At 51.4% G+C, this 16,494-nt stretch overlaps 2 protein-coding genes across 3 annotated transcripts in view; one reads left to right on the top strand and one right to left on the bottom strand.

Moving 5' to 3' along the window:
• The first annotated feature begins 48 nt into the window (after positions 1–48).
• Positions 49–1,068, top strand: LOC111077377 (acyl-coenzyme A thioesterase 13). 2 transcript variants are annotated; one of them, XM_022371628.2, is made up of 3 exons: positions 49–215; positions 420–570; positions 628–1,068. In XM_022371628.2, exons 2-3 carry the CDS (start codon positions 481–483, stop codon positions 970–972), a joined length of 435 nt encoding a protein of 144 aa, XP_022227320.2. In that variant the 5' UTR covers positions 49–215; positions 420–480; the 3' UTR covers positions 973–1,068. The 2 variants fall into 2 exon arrangements, with proteins under 2 accessions (XP_022227320.2, XP_022227321.2); XM_022371629.2 differs by lacking the exon at positions 49–215 and having other exon boundaries at positions 368–570.
• The window catches only part of LOC111077370 (peroxidasin), a 27,947-nt gene continuing 12,425 nt past the window's right edge, over positions 973–16,494 (bottom strand). The window contains 9 exon segments of the mRNA XM_041594964.1: positions 973–1,225; positions 1,228–3,863; positions 7,389–7,570; positions 7,687–7,865; positions 7,968–8,177; positions 9,777–10,436; positions 10,517–10,758; positions 10,828–10,899; positions 11,003–11,218. Of these exon segments, the coding sequence (XP_041450898.1) occupies positions 1,047–1,225; positions 1,228–3,863; positions 7,389–7,570; positions 7,687–7,865; positions 7,968–8,177; positions 9,777–10,436; positions 10,517–10,758; positions 10,828–10,899; positions 11,003–11,218 (4,576 nt within the window). The 3' untranslated portion in view covers positions 973–1,046.

Below are 16,494 nucleotides of genomic sequence, written 5' to 3'. Positions count from 1 at the left end.
TGTTTTGCCAAAATTCCTTCTGACATTGTTCCATGCAGTTATTTATTTGATTTGCGTTGCAGTTCGTGCTGTTTTTAATATATAATGTTCTTTGGGTCACATAGCGACGTGTTGGCATTTATTTCCCGTGTAGTGGCTTATCGCTTGTTATTTGCTGCAACCTCAAAACGGAAAACTGCACTCGACGAGTAACAGTAACATCACATCGAATCAAAGTAAGTCAATTCACATTACCTGGGCGATATTGGTAGGTAGGGTGACGACTGCAGCTCAGTGGGTATCATTGTCTAGGGCTGTACTTGAGGATCAAGTGCCTCCAAAACAATAAGATAAAGTCCCAATCTGGGACCCCATCGATACCACACACCCTACTATCTGTTCACTTTCTCATTGGCGATCAACGCAAAAACATTTGGCAGCGCTCGAATCCATTTGGACGCTCTCCGATTGTCATTTGAAGAACAGCCGTACAACACAGTCATGGGCACCCGCAAGAAGGGTCTGGAATTTGCCAAACATATTTCCGAGATCATTGCCAAATCCACGGGATTTGAGAGTCACTTGAAAAAGGTTAGAATTGCCATAGCAAAATTGTTTCATAATTAATCGAGGCATTTTTGTGTTTAGGTGAAGATCATCGGAGGCGGTGATGGCACCTGTCAAGCGGAACTTAAAGTGGACTCCGAACACGTGAACCCCTTCGACGGTCTGCATGGCGGTTACATTGTCACCCTGGTGGACATGATAACCACATATGCCCTCATGTCCAAGCCCTGCCATCCGGGCGTCTCCGTGGACATTAATGTGAATTATCTGAACGGGGCTGGCCTGGGCGACGAGGTGCTAATCGAGGCGAATATCTGCAAGATTGGCAAGTACCTGGCCTTCATCGATTGCACGCTGCGCCACAAGAAGGATAACACGCTGATAGCCAAGGGCTCGCACATGAAGTACGTAAAGACTAAGGATTAATGGGATATTAATGTGCTTTATTTTATTACATGTGTAGCAGTACAGTTACATTTCATTTGTTAGTTAATTTTCAATTAAATTTGCTCTTTGCTCTTCTGTGCGCGATGTTTGGTTAGAGTGTAGATTGTAGATTGTGGATTGTGGATTTTATTGTGGCTACTACGGATAAACGTCGATATACGTCGATATGCATATTCTACGGCAGCTCTCATTTGACGGGCATCGGGCAGTGCGGGCAACAGGCCTCTGGCGGTGTCAGCGGATCGACTCCTGGAGGGCAGCTCACCTCGCCACACCTTTCACGCAGGCAGTTCACCTGGCCGTGGAAACAGTTGCACTTGGTGCACACATCCGGCGACCAGACCTCGTTGTTCAGCCGCGTTGTCCCCTTGTCATCCACGCAGTGGCTGCGCCTGGGCTTCGAGGCAACGGGGACCGGGGCTGGTACGAGCTGCATCACCTGAGCCACTGGCTCGGCATCCACGGCATTGCAAGAGTCCTCGAGTTTGCGCAGCTTCTTGTGCAGTTTCTTCAGCTCCTTCTGGAAGCTGCCAATCAGCTCCTCCAGGCCACTGACACGCTCCTCGTTCACATCGTAGAGGGCCTCCAAGGGACTGTCGTAGCTCTCGGGGACTGGAGCTGGGACCTGCTCCTCCTCCTCCTCCTTCCTATCCTTGGGCTGTCGAAGGTCTCTCCTTTGGCGACCGCTCCTCTTGGTGTACGTCTGGGGAATGAAGGAGTCGAAGATGGCGGGCATGCTGTTGCAGTTGCCGCAATCCTGCCACAGATACAGGTTGATGCCGGGTATGTCCTCGCACTTCTTGTAGCCGCCCTGGTGCTTGGCCAGGATGAACACGTTCTCGGTGACCTGGTCGAAATTGTCACCCACATCGCAGAGGACGCGTCCGAAGTTGGCCTGCTTGATCTGGACGAGCTGCTCGGGCAGGAACACGCCCGGATTCTCGTAGTACAGACGATCGCCGTCGCGCAGGCGACGGAACTGCTCGACGAGCAGACACTGGAAGAGCGGACCCACCTTGGCGCCCTCCACCTGATCCTCCAGAATGCCGCCCAGCCACACGTCCACGTTGTCCGGATGGCCATACAGCTCCTTCATCTTCTGCCGGATTGCCGCATCGCTAATGTCCGACATATCCTCAAAGTCCTGGGCCACGCTCAGATTGCAGAGCTTCCGGTAGACATTGTAGCCGGGAATGCCGTGATCACGACCCCGCTGAATGTTGATGGCGGCCAGGTCGAGGGCCACCGCATGCGTGGCCTGGAACAGCTTCTCCGTGAGCTCCGTGTTGAGGTTCTGGTCGGGTGTCTTCAGCTTTGCCGGCACTGCCAGCATGCCTCTCAGCAGGGGATCCACTCCGCCCTCGTAGGCCAGTCGCCAGGGCGCAAAGAAAGCCTTGTGGAGCAGCAGATGGCCCTGCGGAATGGGCTGGAAGGTCTCGTTCAGGCGGTGCAGAATCGGATTGATGATGGTGTGGCCGAAGCGCAGGGCAGCCGTCGCAAACTCATTGGCAATGCTCGGATTCAGCTGCGGATTGTAGCCCTTGTACTCGCCGAGCAGCTGCATGCCACTCTCACCGATGATCAGGGGCAGCCACTGCTTGAAGGTGATGTGCTGCATCTGGGCGCCGACGATCTTGCGTGCCTCCTGGTAGAGCGTGTCGCCGTCCCAGTGGGGATTGATCTCGCGCAGCTTGCTGGCCAGCCGATTGTGCTCCCGCATCCAGATGGTGTGCATGGCCAGGAGGCCCACCTGCTCGTTCACCCGTATGTCGCCGGAGACAAAGCAGCTCATGGTGTTCTCGTCGAGATTGCGCCGGCAGTCCATGCCGTCCTGCGGGGCGGCAAAGGGCAGCATGTTCTTCTGCTTGGGGAAGTGCACGCCCACGCGGAGGAGGCCCTCGTCGGCGGTCAAATTGCGCAGCTCCTGGGCGAAGGGCGTGCTGTAGCCGTACACTTGCGAGGCGTCGATGTAGGAGGTCAGCTGGTTGATCTGCTCGCGGTGCTGGACGCTGTCGAAGAAGAGCGAGGTCATGCCCGAGCCGCAGATGGCGCTGGAGCGCACCACATCGATGCAGCGGCGGTTCTTCACCCGCGGATCGTTCGGCGGCACCTCGATGGGGTAGCAGGGCGGTGCCATTTCGCAGCTCTTCTTGCAGTCGATGCCGTCCCAGCTCTCGGAGCTCACCGAGGGTATGGCGTGATCCAGATCGTGGTCGAGGAACTGGCCCCACTGCATCACCATGTGGGTGATCCTGCTGTCGGGCGTGATCTCCTTGGTGGCCACAATCGAGGTGGACACCAGCCTGGCACTGGGCTTCGGATGGCCGGCATACAGCTGGCCCTTTGTCCAGCCCACGGGCATGCTGAATCCGTTCTCGTAGATGGGTGGCGCCAGGCGGCGGAAGGCCGTCAGGGAGGCGCCCCATGTCGGATGCATCAGATTGTTGCACGTGCCATCGATGCTGCGGTAGCGCGAGTGGTAGCACATGTCCGTGCAGTTGGGCATCTCACGGTGCTCCATGCACCCGGACAGCTCCGCCACCAGATGCAGATGCTCCCTGGAGAGCAGATCCCGGAACTCGTACTCCTCGCTGCTCATGCTCAGGTTGTCCCCCCGCTGCACGTGCTTCCGGATGTTGACCAGCGTGCGCTCGTAGATCTCGGCGGCACGCGCCAGTTGCCTGGCCTCGCCCGTGGGGAAGCGGAACACCCGTAGCAGCTCTCCATAGTTCGGTGGCCCCGTGGCCCTCGACGAGCGGTTCGAGAAGAGTGTGTCCAAAGTGTTGTTGATGGCCAGGTCGATCTCCTTGGCCGCCTCCGCAAAGGCAATGCGCACGTAACGATCTCCAGGCGCCAGATCCACATTGTTTCTGCAAAGAAAGTGTTGGGAAGCTTTTAATCATATTCCTTGCGCTGAGAGAGAGAGAAACCAGCTGATTACTGTATACTGTATACAATAGTTGTCCCGCTCTAACCCATTCGTACAGAATGATCCACTGCTTGCTTTGCACACACACACACACACAATACAAGCACACAAACACATATGTAAATATAATTATTCCAGCAGAAAGGATTTTACAGAGAATTCTAATCATTATTCTCCACAAAGAGCAAATTAATTTGGAACAAGAAACGACAATCTTGGGTCTAAAGTTTTGAGATTCCTGGTGCAGATATTCCTCGAGACACAAAGCGAAGAAACAATCAAGATATTTTCAAGGAATTTCCACATTTTAATTACCATAATGCCGGCGTCAGCGACGCCTCCGAGGAGTCGTTAAAAATGGCCGCGTTGTCTAATAAAAATGGCAGCCAGTTTATTTCCCTTTCTTCGCCTAGATGTCATTCTGTGTGTCCTTCGGGCAGTCCTCGTCCTCCTTCCCCCCACCTAGAAATCTTAGTGCACTTTTTATGCACGCCAAAGGAAAATCCGCGCCGCGCTCTCAAACTCTGACTGGTTGCAAAAGGGAGGGTGGGCGCTAGGGGAGTGGAGTGGTGATGTGGCGCAGCATTAACAACAATTCATGCCTCACATTCTCTGTCTGCCAGCAGCGTGGCCTGTTCAAGGAATGCCCTGAATCCTCGCGAAACTTTCGCCTGTGTAAACTTTGGCATTGTGCGGGGTGACGATGGCGACGACGACGACGACGGAGGCGACGTTCTAGGTAATAACTTAACGACCATAATACACCCTGTTGCACCACAAGCAGTGCCTTGCCTTGCCAAAAGTCTGCCATTATCAGTGGCACGGCACTGCTGCGTGGGTGAGTTTTGGTAGTGCTTCTCGTAGTTGGTAGCCACTGGCGCTGGGCCACTGCCAGGACAGGCCAGGCCAGGACCCGAGTACATATTTTCCCACTGCTCCCGTTGTGGTTGCTCTTTTTGCTTTTCTTTTTCTTTTGTGTGTGTGTGTGCGGAAGGTAGGGTATGTGAGGTATGTGCATAATCCTATGAAGATCTCAGGAAAATCATGGGGACAAGCTAATTTGGATCCCCAAGCATCTGTAGATGTAGTTGTAGATTTCCTAACACTTCATACATAAATTCTGTTATTTATTTTATATTTTGTGTCCCCCTTCCGTATGGAATTTCTAAGCGCTTCGCTGATGTTCCTTCTCTTGCAGATTTCACTCGGGAACGTCAGTCAGGGTATACCTTTAGTCTCCACTCGGTGACTTGGTGTCGGCTCAAAAGTTTTTGTTGGTTTTGGTCTGCCCCATCCCGCTCTTTGGCTCGGCCACATGCTGTGCGGCGTATGGCAATGTATTTCCGTGGTTAGCCTTTTTCGCCAGCAGCAGCAGCAGAAGGAGAAGGTGGAGGATGAGGAGGTGCAGCAACAGCGGTGGCAGTAACAGGATAAGCTTTTGTTTTACGCCAGCATTACCCACAACTTAGGCGGATTTCAGTGTGCTGCTGCTGTGGGGGGAAGGGGTCTTTCAGCGGCTTTCGCTCACTTTTTGTTAGAGAGACGCACGCTCCACCTCCTGCTGCCATCACCGGATCCCTGTCCCTGCCTGTCCCTGCCCTGCGCTGCATTTCCCTGCCGTCTTCCAACATAGTTTTTCACTTTTAGCGTTGCTTTTCTCACACTCCGCCCCGGTTACGGACTCTGCTCCTCTTTTCTTTTTTCCTTCTTTCTTTCTTTCTGCTTTCAATTCCTGCTCCTTTGCTGGCTGCGGTCTGGCGACTGCGGCTGGCACCGTAATGAGTAAAGTTTCTAATGCCGGCGGCTACCCTGTCCCATCTCCCTGGCTACCCTGTTCCTGTTCCTGTTCCTGTTCCTGTAAGCCGATTCGGCTTCCCTCGCACTGCCGCACTAAATGGTGCGTGCACGGTGCACCACATACATGGAAATCCTTCTTGCGATCCTCCTGCTCCTCCTGCTCCTTCTGGTTTACCCCTTTCCCCTTTGCTGCATTATGCATTCGGAAAAGGCTGACTGTGCAAGCAAAAGCCTAAGCCGCTGCGGTTCTCCTCCCTTTGTGGGGCATCAATGGTCGACGCTTGCCACTCGGTTAATGGCCAGATACAGCTGGGCTACTGCTGCCCTCTGCTTGCCTCAGATTGATTTACGGCCCAAGACGTGGGTGCCTGCTGTGGCTGTGCTCCATAAATTCCCTGCCTCACTTTTCCATCTCCTCTTGTGTCTTTTTTTTTGGCCATATTTGCGGAACAAACAATTTGGAAAAGTTCTATGCTCGAGGAGTATGTGAACCCAAAAGAAAAGTTTAACTTGAAGTGGGAGTGGGAGTTGGAGATGGAGATGCACATGCACATGGTAAATGGAAGCTGTACAAGATTCCAGTGCCAGTGCCAGTAGCAGTACCAGTACCATTTCCATTTCCACTTGCACTCCAAGTTCTTGTACTCTTTTCGTGTTCCAGCCGGCAACTTGTCAACTCAATTTCAATTTGGGCAATTTGGATAACTTTTGCGGTTGCCTCTGTGCGGGATTCATTCTCTGTCTATCTTTGCCTCTGTCTATCTTTCTCTTTCTCTCTCTCTCTGTCTCTGTCTGTTTGTACGGCGTAGTATGTGGCACGTAGCTTGTCCCGGGCTTAGCACGTTTTCGGTTTGCCAAACGGCAACGACAACTTTTGTGCTTTCGTTGCCTGCCGCCGCCTTTTGATGTTCTTTTTGGCTGCATATTTTATATGCAGTTTAGCCAGAGGCACAGTGGGCACTGATTTGCGGGAAAGTGTCCAAGAACTAGTCAAGACGGCAGACGAAAAACCCACACTGATTGCTGTTTTAATTTTCATGATTTTTATGGATTTTCAGGCCACTGTGCCGGAGTTTAGCTGCTGGCTTTATTTTATGGTTTTATGTTCTTTTCATAGCAGCCTTTTTTTTTGTGTGGACCCAGGCAGCGGGGGAGCGTGCTTTCCAAGCAATTTAGCACAGTGGAGCCAGCAGCCAGCAGCAGGATTACAAAATCATTTGAGGCTGGGCATTTGTCATGCTGCGAGTAAGGCTTCCTGCATTGAAATTTGAAAGCAATTTCGGGCCAAGTGCATTCAGATTAAATTTCTTGAATATTTAATTATTTCTGGCTTACAGTTGCAGGGTTTTCCGGCCCAACATTTCCCACTGTTGCTGCTGCTGCTGTACATTTTTTGTGCTGTGTATTTTTCAATTAATTAAACAAGTTAACCGCGCACTTAAACGCATTTTAACTGCGTCGTCGTCTGCCTTTTCTTCTTAAGTCCTCTCTTCGCTGCCTTTGAGCAAAAGTTTTCCCCTTTTTGGATTTTAATGGAGTTTTATGGAGAGCGCCACCCTCAGCCGCAGCCTCGCTCTGGAGCGCAATTAAAGTTGCGGCGTGCAACTCAAAGTTCCCCTGAGCTATTTGATTCCGATTTGATTCTCCTCAGGGGATGATGGGCACTCACCTGATGGTAACCAGCGCAGAGGCAGAGGCCCTGCCAAATTCGTTCTTCAGCTGGCACTCGTAGCGACCGCCGTCGAGGATGGTCACATTCTTGACGAACAGACTGCCGGTGCCGCTTACTTGATACTTTTCTGTGAGCTGGACATTGGGATCGATAAGTCGACCATCACGACGCCATGAAATCTGTAGGCAGAGAGAGAAGGGGGCGTGGATTGGGCGTCAAGCGTCAACAAGTGGGGGCGCAGGCAAATAAAAAAGAAAAGATTTTCTTTTTTTTTGGGTTCTGTGGAAAACTTTACCTGCAGTCCCAGCTCCGGCTGCTCGGCCTGGCAGGGCAGCTCAATGGTGGTGCCCGTAATGGCCACCAAATTGCTCGGTTCGATGGCCACCCGAGGCGGGGACTGGGAGCGTTCCACTTGAATCGTTGCCGAGGCACTCGTCTCGCCATTCTCATTTCGCGCCGTACAGCGGTAGACACCTGCAACACAGACGATGGTTCGAGGAGTTCGTGGAGTGGCAGGATGAAATGTAAACCATTTGAAATCACTTTCCCCCCCCTGACTCCCAATGAAAAACTTACCGGCATGCTCCTGGCGAGCGGCACTAACCACCAGCTCGGTGTTCTCGTTCTCCAGCAGCAGGTCTCCGGTGGGGGTGCTGGTGAGGGGCGAGCCATTGAACTGCCAGTCAATGGTGGGCAGTGGATTGCCATCGGCATCGCATTCCAGCACAAAGGCTCTGCCCAGTTTGATTGTTTGGTTTTGGGGTGCCATTATAATTTCGGGCAAATCTGCAAGTTGCAAGTGGAAAGTGGGAAGGGGGAAAGTGGGAAGCGGTAAGCGGGTGCAAGGATGAACGTACGGTGGGTGTGGGAGTGGGTGTGGGTGGAATCGCGGATGAGCGATTTTCGAGCAATTCTCGTGCTCCAAATGGCAGCAATAAAAGCAACAAACAGCACAGGGCTGCGGTTTGTTTTCGCTTTTCTATTCCACTTTGGCCAGCTCTTTCTTCGCAGTCTCCCATTCTGGGTATCCCCCTTCCATCCCTGCTCCCCGCTTTGATCACGCTTTTGCTTTGCATTTGGCCTGCTGCCCCCGGGGGCGTATGCGTAATATGGAATATAAAATTTTTGTGCTGCATATTTTTGAGCGGCGCCACACATATTTATTTGCTTATTCATATGCGCCAGCGAGTGCGTGTGTGTGTGTGTGTGCACTCAGAGAAAAAAAGGCGAATATATTTTATAGCAAAAATTATTATTTTTTCTGCTTTTTCACAGCTGAAAATTGACTCTGAAAATAATGGAATATTTCTCTGTGTGCATCTGTTTACGGGTACGTGTTTGCCGGGTTAATTATGCTGACCAAGTGCATCGCCTGACTGCTTAAACAGTCCATCCACATGCACATACCCTACCCACCTGCACCCACCTCTGCACCATGCACTTTCGCGGGTCGGGATAACCGCAGCTTCGTAATTTGTGCGTGCTCCCGCCCTCCCTCTTTCCCTCTCTACATAATAGTTTATCATTTTTGCACTTATTTTGCAAAATAATGCATAAATTGTGCGCTGCGCTGCTCTGCTCTGTTCTGTTCTGCACTTCATTTTGTGCCGACAACCACAAATTATAATGAGCCATTGTTGCATCAAGGCGCTGCTGCTGGCCACTGCCACTGCCACTCTGCTGTGCTCTGCTCTGCCATTCCCTCTGGCATTCTGTCCGTCTGTCTGGGAACCCCTTCCCTCATGGATATATCAGAGCCCTGCCTCCCCTGCCATTTCATTTTCTATTGCGCAATAAAGTACAGTCACGTACAAACGCTTGAATTGCAGCAATAACGAATGAACATAAAAATGCTCAAGCGAAACATTTTGTTCTTCCCTTTTTTCTGTTGCATGTTGCCTGGCTAACCCCAAAGTTTGAATGCTCTTCCTTTGGCATATCTTTAGAGATGTGCAAGGGGAAGCGAATCGGCCTGCCCATCTGATTTGATATTCTGATTTGATGGAGTACACTCGTCCAGCCGCCATTTGGCGCCATAGCTGACATAATCCAATCAGCCCTCGACAAACTCTTCAGCATAGTCCCCACAATCCGATGATCCAAAGCAGACTCTGTGCAATCTCAGTGTCCATTCCCAGATAACATTCTCCATGCTCCACGTTCCATGCTCCACGCTCCATGCTCCATCCTCATCCCAGGCGAAAACAAATTAAATCGACTGCAAATTGAGTAAAACGCGACAGTTGTGACTGTGGACTGCTAGACTGCGGACTGTGGACTGCCGACTGCTGGACTGTGTGTCTGCCAGTGACTGAAATGCAATCCCGAAACGAGTGCAACCCATCCGCCCCTCTGCCCATTGCCTGGAAGTTGTGTCACACTCACCCTTCAACTCCACGCGGGCGATGGCCTGGACAGTGCCCAGGCGATTGCTCGCCTCGCACCGATACGTGCCGGCTGTCAGCTGGGTGGGCTGCAGCAGCAGCAGACTGCCGTTCGCCTGCAGCTGAAGGCTGGCGGTGGACTGGGCGATCTGGCGGCCATTGACGAACCATTGTATGTCCGGCTGTGGCCAGCCGGAGGCGGCGCAATCGAGGAGCACGTGTCCCGCGCCATGAAGGGCCACAATTTGGTCATGCGGCTGGTGGGTGAAACTCGGTGGTGTGGCTGCTGTCCCTACTCCTCCGCCTGTTGTCTCCGCATCCGCCCACACCTGATTGCTGCGAGGGTCGATTGGGGTGTCGTCCAGTGGGTTCCGGTTGCTGCTGACAACGATACGGACGGGCTGGGAGCGCACCTGCCCCATTTCGTTGCTGGCCTGGCACTGATAGATGCCCATGTCTGTGGGTCCCACGCTGTGGATGAGCAGGCTGCCGCTTGGCAGCGATTCCCGGTGCTCCTGGTCATGCGTCGCGCCTAACCCGTCCGGGCTAAACACCCATGTGAGCTGGGGCTTGGGCAGACCCGTGACCTCGCAGTTCAGCTGCACAGACTCCCCGGTGAAGGCCTGCACATCCTTTGGGGCCACCAGAATATTGGGTTTGACTGCAGCACCACAGAAGATTTAAGTACAGCAAGTTGGAAGCTCTCTGCTCAGCTCAGTTCAGTTCCGTTCAGGTACTCACCACACTTGAAGTGCTGCTCCTGGAGGCTGGCGAAGCTCTGGCGCTGCAGGGCCTGGGGTGCGTCACAGGTCAAGGAGATGGTCATCAGCTGACGCTGGGCATCTAGGTGCCAGCGACGCCACAGGGAGTACACACCGCAGTTGCAGTCAATGGCATTGCCATCCAGTCGCAGACGCTTCAGGCTGTTGAGTTTGTTGAATGCCTCCACCGGCAGTTGGCTGAGCTTGTTGTTGTACAGGAAACTGAAAGATGCGCCCAGAAAGGTTAGTCGCCCGTTCGTATATATCCAACCATCCAACCATCCAACTTACAGGCGATTCAGACGTGGCAAATTGTCAAAGACTCCGGCAGGCAGCTGAAAAATGTCATTGTTCTCCAAATATCTAAAAGGGGGAAACGAGGGAAAGGGTGGAAAGGTGGGAAAAGTGGGAAAAGTGGGCGTTGGCTTGCATATCTTTAATTAAGGGCCGTGGCCGCTGCACTCACATCGCCTCCACGCGCGGCAATCCCTGGAAGATGGCCGCCGGTAAGCGGCTTAGCCGATTATTGTTCAGATAGAGGAACCTGAGGGCGAGCAGCCCCTGGAAGGCGCCCTCCTGCAGATGGGCCAGCTCGTTCTCGTTCAGGAACAGCGTCGACAGTTGCCCCATGCCGCGAAAATCGTTAGCCGGCACCTCCTCAAAGTGATTGAAACGCAAATCTCTGCAAAAATGTAAGAGCAAAAGAGGAGAGAGACGTTTAGAGTTGGGTAGAGGAGACGCCATGGAGACGCCATAGCTGTGGCAGTGGCAGTGGCAGTAGAAGCAAAACGTTTATCTGCCAGATGACATGAGGGGCGAATGGTGAAGGCGGGTGAAGGGTGGTGTAGTGGGGTGGCACGTTCAGCAGTCGAGGGTAAATCAATTTTTGGTTCCAGAGCAAATTGCTGCAAGTTGCCAATGTCTCTGTCAGTCTGTCCTCTTCAGTCTGTCATGTGCTGCTGCTGCAGCTCCTTCTTCTATCTCTCTCTTATGTGTGTATCTGTATGGGTGTGTATCTGTGTGGGTGTGTATCTGTGTGGGTGGCAATAGCAATTGTCATATGCAATTAGTGATAGCTGGAAAGGCGTGTGCCGTAAAAGAGAAAGACATTTGTCAGGCAACTCTCACTCTTTTTTTTGCAGTAATCTTTGGAACATTTAAGGCAATCCAATTATTATTTTCTTCTTGCTGGCACACCATCTTAAATCAGCGCTGCCTGCACCCACTTAAGCGCTGTTTATCCGCCTCTTAGCGCGGCTTTATCAACCTTGCCTTTCCGTTCCGTACCCCAAGCCACATCCGCTTGATAGGCAGGCAGGCAGCAGCCGGGCAGGCAGGCACAAACTACAAGAACATTTACGTAAACACATTTCGCACACACATATTAAAAATTAATTACAAAAAGTTGATGCTCGCTCGCATAGTTTATGCTGCTGCTGCCTGCTGCCCGACGAAAGAGGCACCACCGAAGCGATAAGCTTTGGGGGTGCAGGAGCCCCCCTGCCCCACCGAGCAACCATAACCAAATCCCCCATCTGAACGATACCCAAGCCAAGCCACAAATCCAAGCAGCCAAGCGACGAGGTTCGCTCAACCACAGATTGAGTTCTCTCCGCCCCATATGCTCGCGAGTTAGTTGGGTTAGGGCTGCATGCCACACATCCCCTTCCTGCTGCCATTAGCAACTGCAGCAAGGATGTGGGGAGGATGTGGCAGCAACGGCGGCTAAAAAAAAAACTTTCTAATCAACTCGGGAAGTTTGCAGCTGCAACAACGGCAACCGGCAACTGGGCTTGGTTGGTTGCAAATTCAATGCGGCAGTGAAAAAGTTTCCTTCGCAAAAGTGAAAATTATACCAAAATGTTCTACTGGCTGCCGCTGCTGCTGCCTTTTTGGCCAACTTCGTTCACCGCTGATGTGGGGCTCTTGTCATTGTAGTTGCGTAGTAATTATGGCCCCAGTTTTTTCATAACATGCGCCCTGATGGCAGGCTAATTAGAGCTTGATGATCTGCTTGCCACGAGGCAGCGAGGCAGGAAGAAACTCCAAGCATGGCGATACGCGTAGCTGATCTCTCCATCAGTGGGGTATTTGGATTGGATCCCTGCATCATATATTTCTCATATACCTATAACCCAACAATCGGTTGAATAACTAATTTGTTGCATGTTTTCTTTCATTGGCAATGCAACGAAAATCAAAGAATATTTTCTATAATTTATGTAGCTGCCACAGGAGAGAATGGCAAGTCAAAGGGTATCCGACAGCCATTCCAGCAGCCAGCAGCAGCAGAAGGAGGAGCAGTACGAGGTGCTGCACGTACGGGAGCTGTTGCTGCTGCCACAAACGGAACGGAAAAGTGGAAAGTGGAAAGTGAAAAGTGGAGCTGCAGCTAAAGTTGTCTAAACAGAAATTATGTTTTGTGGCTAGTGTAAACATGCAACGCACAAACAAGCCAGCAACTAACTAACTAGCAGCAGCAGCAGCCAACAGCCAACAGCAGCAGCAGCCAACAGCAGCAGCCAACAGCAGCAGCAAGTAACTTGCAACAGCAGGAACTTGCAGCAGGCACTAATTGGTGTCAGCGTTCATCCGTTCCTCCGTGAGAGTGTTTGCGTACGTGTGAGTGTCCGTGTGAGTGTCCGTGCGAGTGTGTGTTAAGTGCATGTGTTTGTTGGTATGCACAAATTGCAACTAAAGACGTGGATGCAACACAAGGCACACACACACACACACAAATAACGAAGATGAACACACAAAAAAAAAGAAATAAAAAAACACAAAAACCAAAAGCAAAAACAACATCACAAACAACCAACGACAACGAAAACAACTTAAAAATCCAGAACAACACAAAAACCACTCGCACGTAGAGAGCTTGAGGGGGCATGCAGCCACCATGGGAAGCTGCAGCAGGGAGCAGGGAGCAGGGAGCAGGAGCAGGACGAGGATGCATACGCCCAAATGCAGCCACATAAACAAAGCCGCCGTCGCCGCTGCCATTCCCCGGCTCGCTGCTATCTGGTTTCGGTCTTGGCTCTGGCTCTGGCTTTGGCTCTGGACTGATGAAAGACCCAAGTCCTGAGGCTAGTCGACCCACTGGTATCCATGCGGTAACCTCTCTCACACACACTCTCGCTCTCTCTCTCTCTATCTCTCTCTCTCTCTCTATCCACAGCTCTCTTGTGTGGCAACCACATGCACGTTGCGGTGGGTGTGGAGAGGCAGTGGCTGATGCTGAGGGCTGACGGTGGTGCAGAGCGATGGCGACGGGGATGCGGGATGCAGCAACAATTTGCAAAGGTTCGCATTTCTCTCATATGCCACAAGGAGTAGAAGGAGGAGTAGAAGGAGTAGAAGGAGCAGAAGAAGCAGGAGGAACAGCAGAAGATGAAGAGCAATCCTTTGTGCGAATGCGGCCGCTTGATCCACATTTTTGCCCACTTCTTGTAAACTCCATTAGCCGCCCAACCACCCAACCAACCAACCACCAACGATGCACCACAAGAGGCAGCATCAGTCCTGTGCCACATTGGGTCAAGCGAGTGTAAGGTGCAGGGGGGGGGGTTTGGGACTCAGAGTGGGTGTGGGTGTGGGTGTGGCACCATAACTATCTGACTAATTTGAATCAACATTCTGAGCACTCGTTTTTATCCCCTGCAAGACACCGGCCATCAGCTCTGCTTTGTTTTATTTGTTCAGGCAAAGTGCCACAGCCACAGCCAACGCAACCCAACCACCCCCCTGCCCACCCATGACGCGTGTGACACACGATGGTCCACTTCAATGCTGCACACACACACAGACGCACCTACAGGCTGTCCGGAGTGGAGTCCAGAGTCCACAAAGTCGAGAGTCGAGAGTCGTGAGTTGAGCCTAGCAGCTGCAGATGTTCCCAATCCTATGCCGCTTCCTGTTCTGACAGCAGGCAGGGCACAGTCTGCGGCAGAGCTGCTGCAAGTGGCAAGTGGCAGTGGCAGGCTGCATAGTTGGCGTCATGTCAGTGGCGCAACTATTTGTCGAGCAGCGGACATAAAAAAGGAACTCCAACCGAACCGCCCAGATGCTCCAAAAGGAGACACAAATAACTTTCCATTCTGCCATGCAGACCACGCCCTAAGCCCACCTGCTGGGAGCATACACATGTGCTATGTGTGTGTGTGTGTGTGGCAAGCGGAAAAGGAAATTGAATCTTGAAATTTCTTTTCAATGCTTTGACACTTCCGCTACAGCAGCAGCGGCAGCAGCAGCAGCAGCAGCAGCGGCTGTTCTGTTCTGTTGTGTTCGTTGGTTGAAAATGGATTATGGATAATGAAATTTGCATTATAATACGAGGACGAGTACGAGTACGAGTAGTATACGATATTTTCAATTAAAATTTGAAATGCATAAAGCGAATGCCAAGCTGTGTCCGGTCCGGTGCGGTACGGCCCCCGATGCCCGGTCTCCTGTCCTGCACCTGTCCGGGGTCTTTGCCTCTGTCTCCTGTGTCTCTCCTGTGTCCTGTGTGTGTTCGTGCCCCTACCCCTACCCGTATCCGTATCCGTAGCTATGTGTCTGCTTCGTGTGACGCTGTGGCGGCTCTGTTGCTCGACTCCTTGCTGGACTGTGACCCGTGTCCATGTCTGCACTTAATTAATGCATATTATTGACAAAGGCTCCCTCCCTCCCTCTCCCTCTCTCTCTTTCTCTGGCATGTTTGTCTATTCACGCATGCCTGCACACGCACACTCCCACACACACACACACACACTCCACATCGATCTCACTGGGTGGGATATTACGCATACGCTTTGATGTCCATTGAGGAATATTTATGGTTGGCCAAAACTGAAGCCAGAAGCCATATATTTTGAAGGCTCTCTTCCATTCACTAAATTGAATCAAAACTCAATTGTGCATATGTGTTAGTTAGGAAGGGAAGGGGAGGGGGAAAACCAAATGCATGCTCAGCGAGCGTTAAGCTGTTTAGTGGCTTCCACTAATTTGATTTCAATTAGTTGTCACAATTAGTGAAGGAAAAACCACAGCAAGTAAATTAGTAGCGGGGGGGGAGGGTGCGGTGTGGCTGTAACTGTTTGTGGCGCACATTTGACAGTAAATGTTTGTGGCATACGCTTTGAGATTTCAATTGTCCGACTGGGACAATTGTTGTTGTTTTGGCCAGAGCTCCTGTGGTCTTCGATGGATTTAATGCTGGATTTATGCTAGAGTAAAATGCTTCATTATGGCATAGAATTTCTACGAAATTCTACATACAGGAATTAAGATTGAGTGGAAAAACATTTAAATTATTGGATTTTTGCTAATAATAATAAATAATAATAATAATAATAATAATAATATAAGATTAGATCTGCCTTCATTAGTACCTATTCTGATTCTGTTTGGTGTAAGTTCCCTTCCAAAATGCACTTCTCAGTGCGTGTCTACACTCAGGAACATCTTCGTGGTCCCTCCATTTGTGTGCCTGTGCCTGAGCCTGATGTGAACATTAATATCCATAGATAAATCCCCCCCACCCATCAGATATAAATCCAGCCATACCCGTAACTGATGTGGCAGTTTAATTTTCATGCTCGTTACTATAGTTTCCTCTGCTGCACGATGCGAGTGTTTATGCTGCCTCCCTGCCTGCTGCCTCCCTGCCTGTTGCCTCCCTGCCTGCATTGAAATTGGTTTGCTGCTGCCTGTTCCTGCTCCCGCTCCCGCTCCTGCTCCGCTTTCAACGCTAGTTGGCTTTTGCTTTTATGCATTCAGTCAGTATATTTTCTAGTTCATTGCATTTTCATTAGAGTTTGCCTTATTTTTTTCCGCGCTCTACGCGCTGCACGTTCCCCCGTATCCCCGCACCACCGCACCCACATCCCTGTTTCTTTTTGCTGCTGTTCCCGTTTAAGACCCCTTGAAGCGCCATAAAGTATGCAACATAAACAAGGCTATAAACGTGAGGCTGCG

This window comes from Drosophila obscura, unplaced genomic scaffold, assembly GCF_018151105.1.
Source record: "Drosophila obscura isolate BZ-5 IFL unplaced genomic scaffold, ASM1815110v1 contig_1, whole genome shotgun sequence".
In the NCBI taxonomy this organism is placed as follows: domain Eukaryota; kingdom Metazoa; phylum Arthropoda; class Insecta; order Diptera; family Drosophilidae; genus Drosophila; species Drosophila obscura.
The sequence above is the reverse complement of the archived record's forward strand: the minus strand, read 5'-3'. Positions and strand labels throughout refer to the sequence as shown.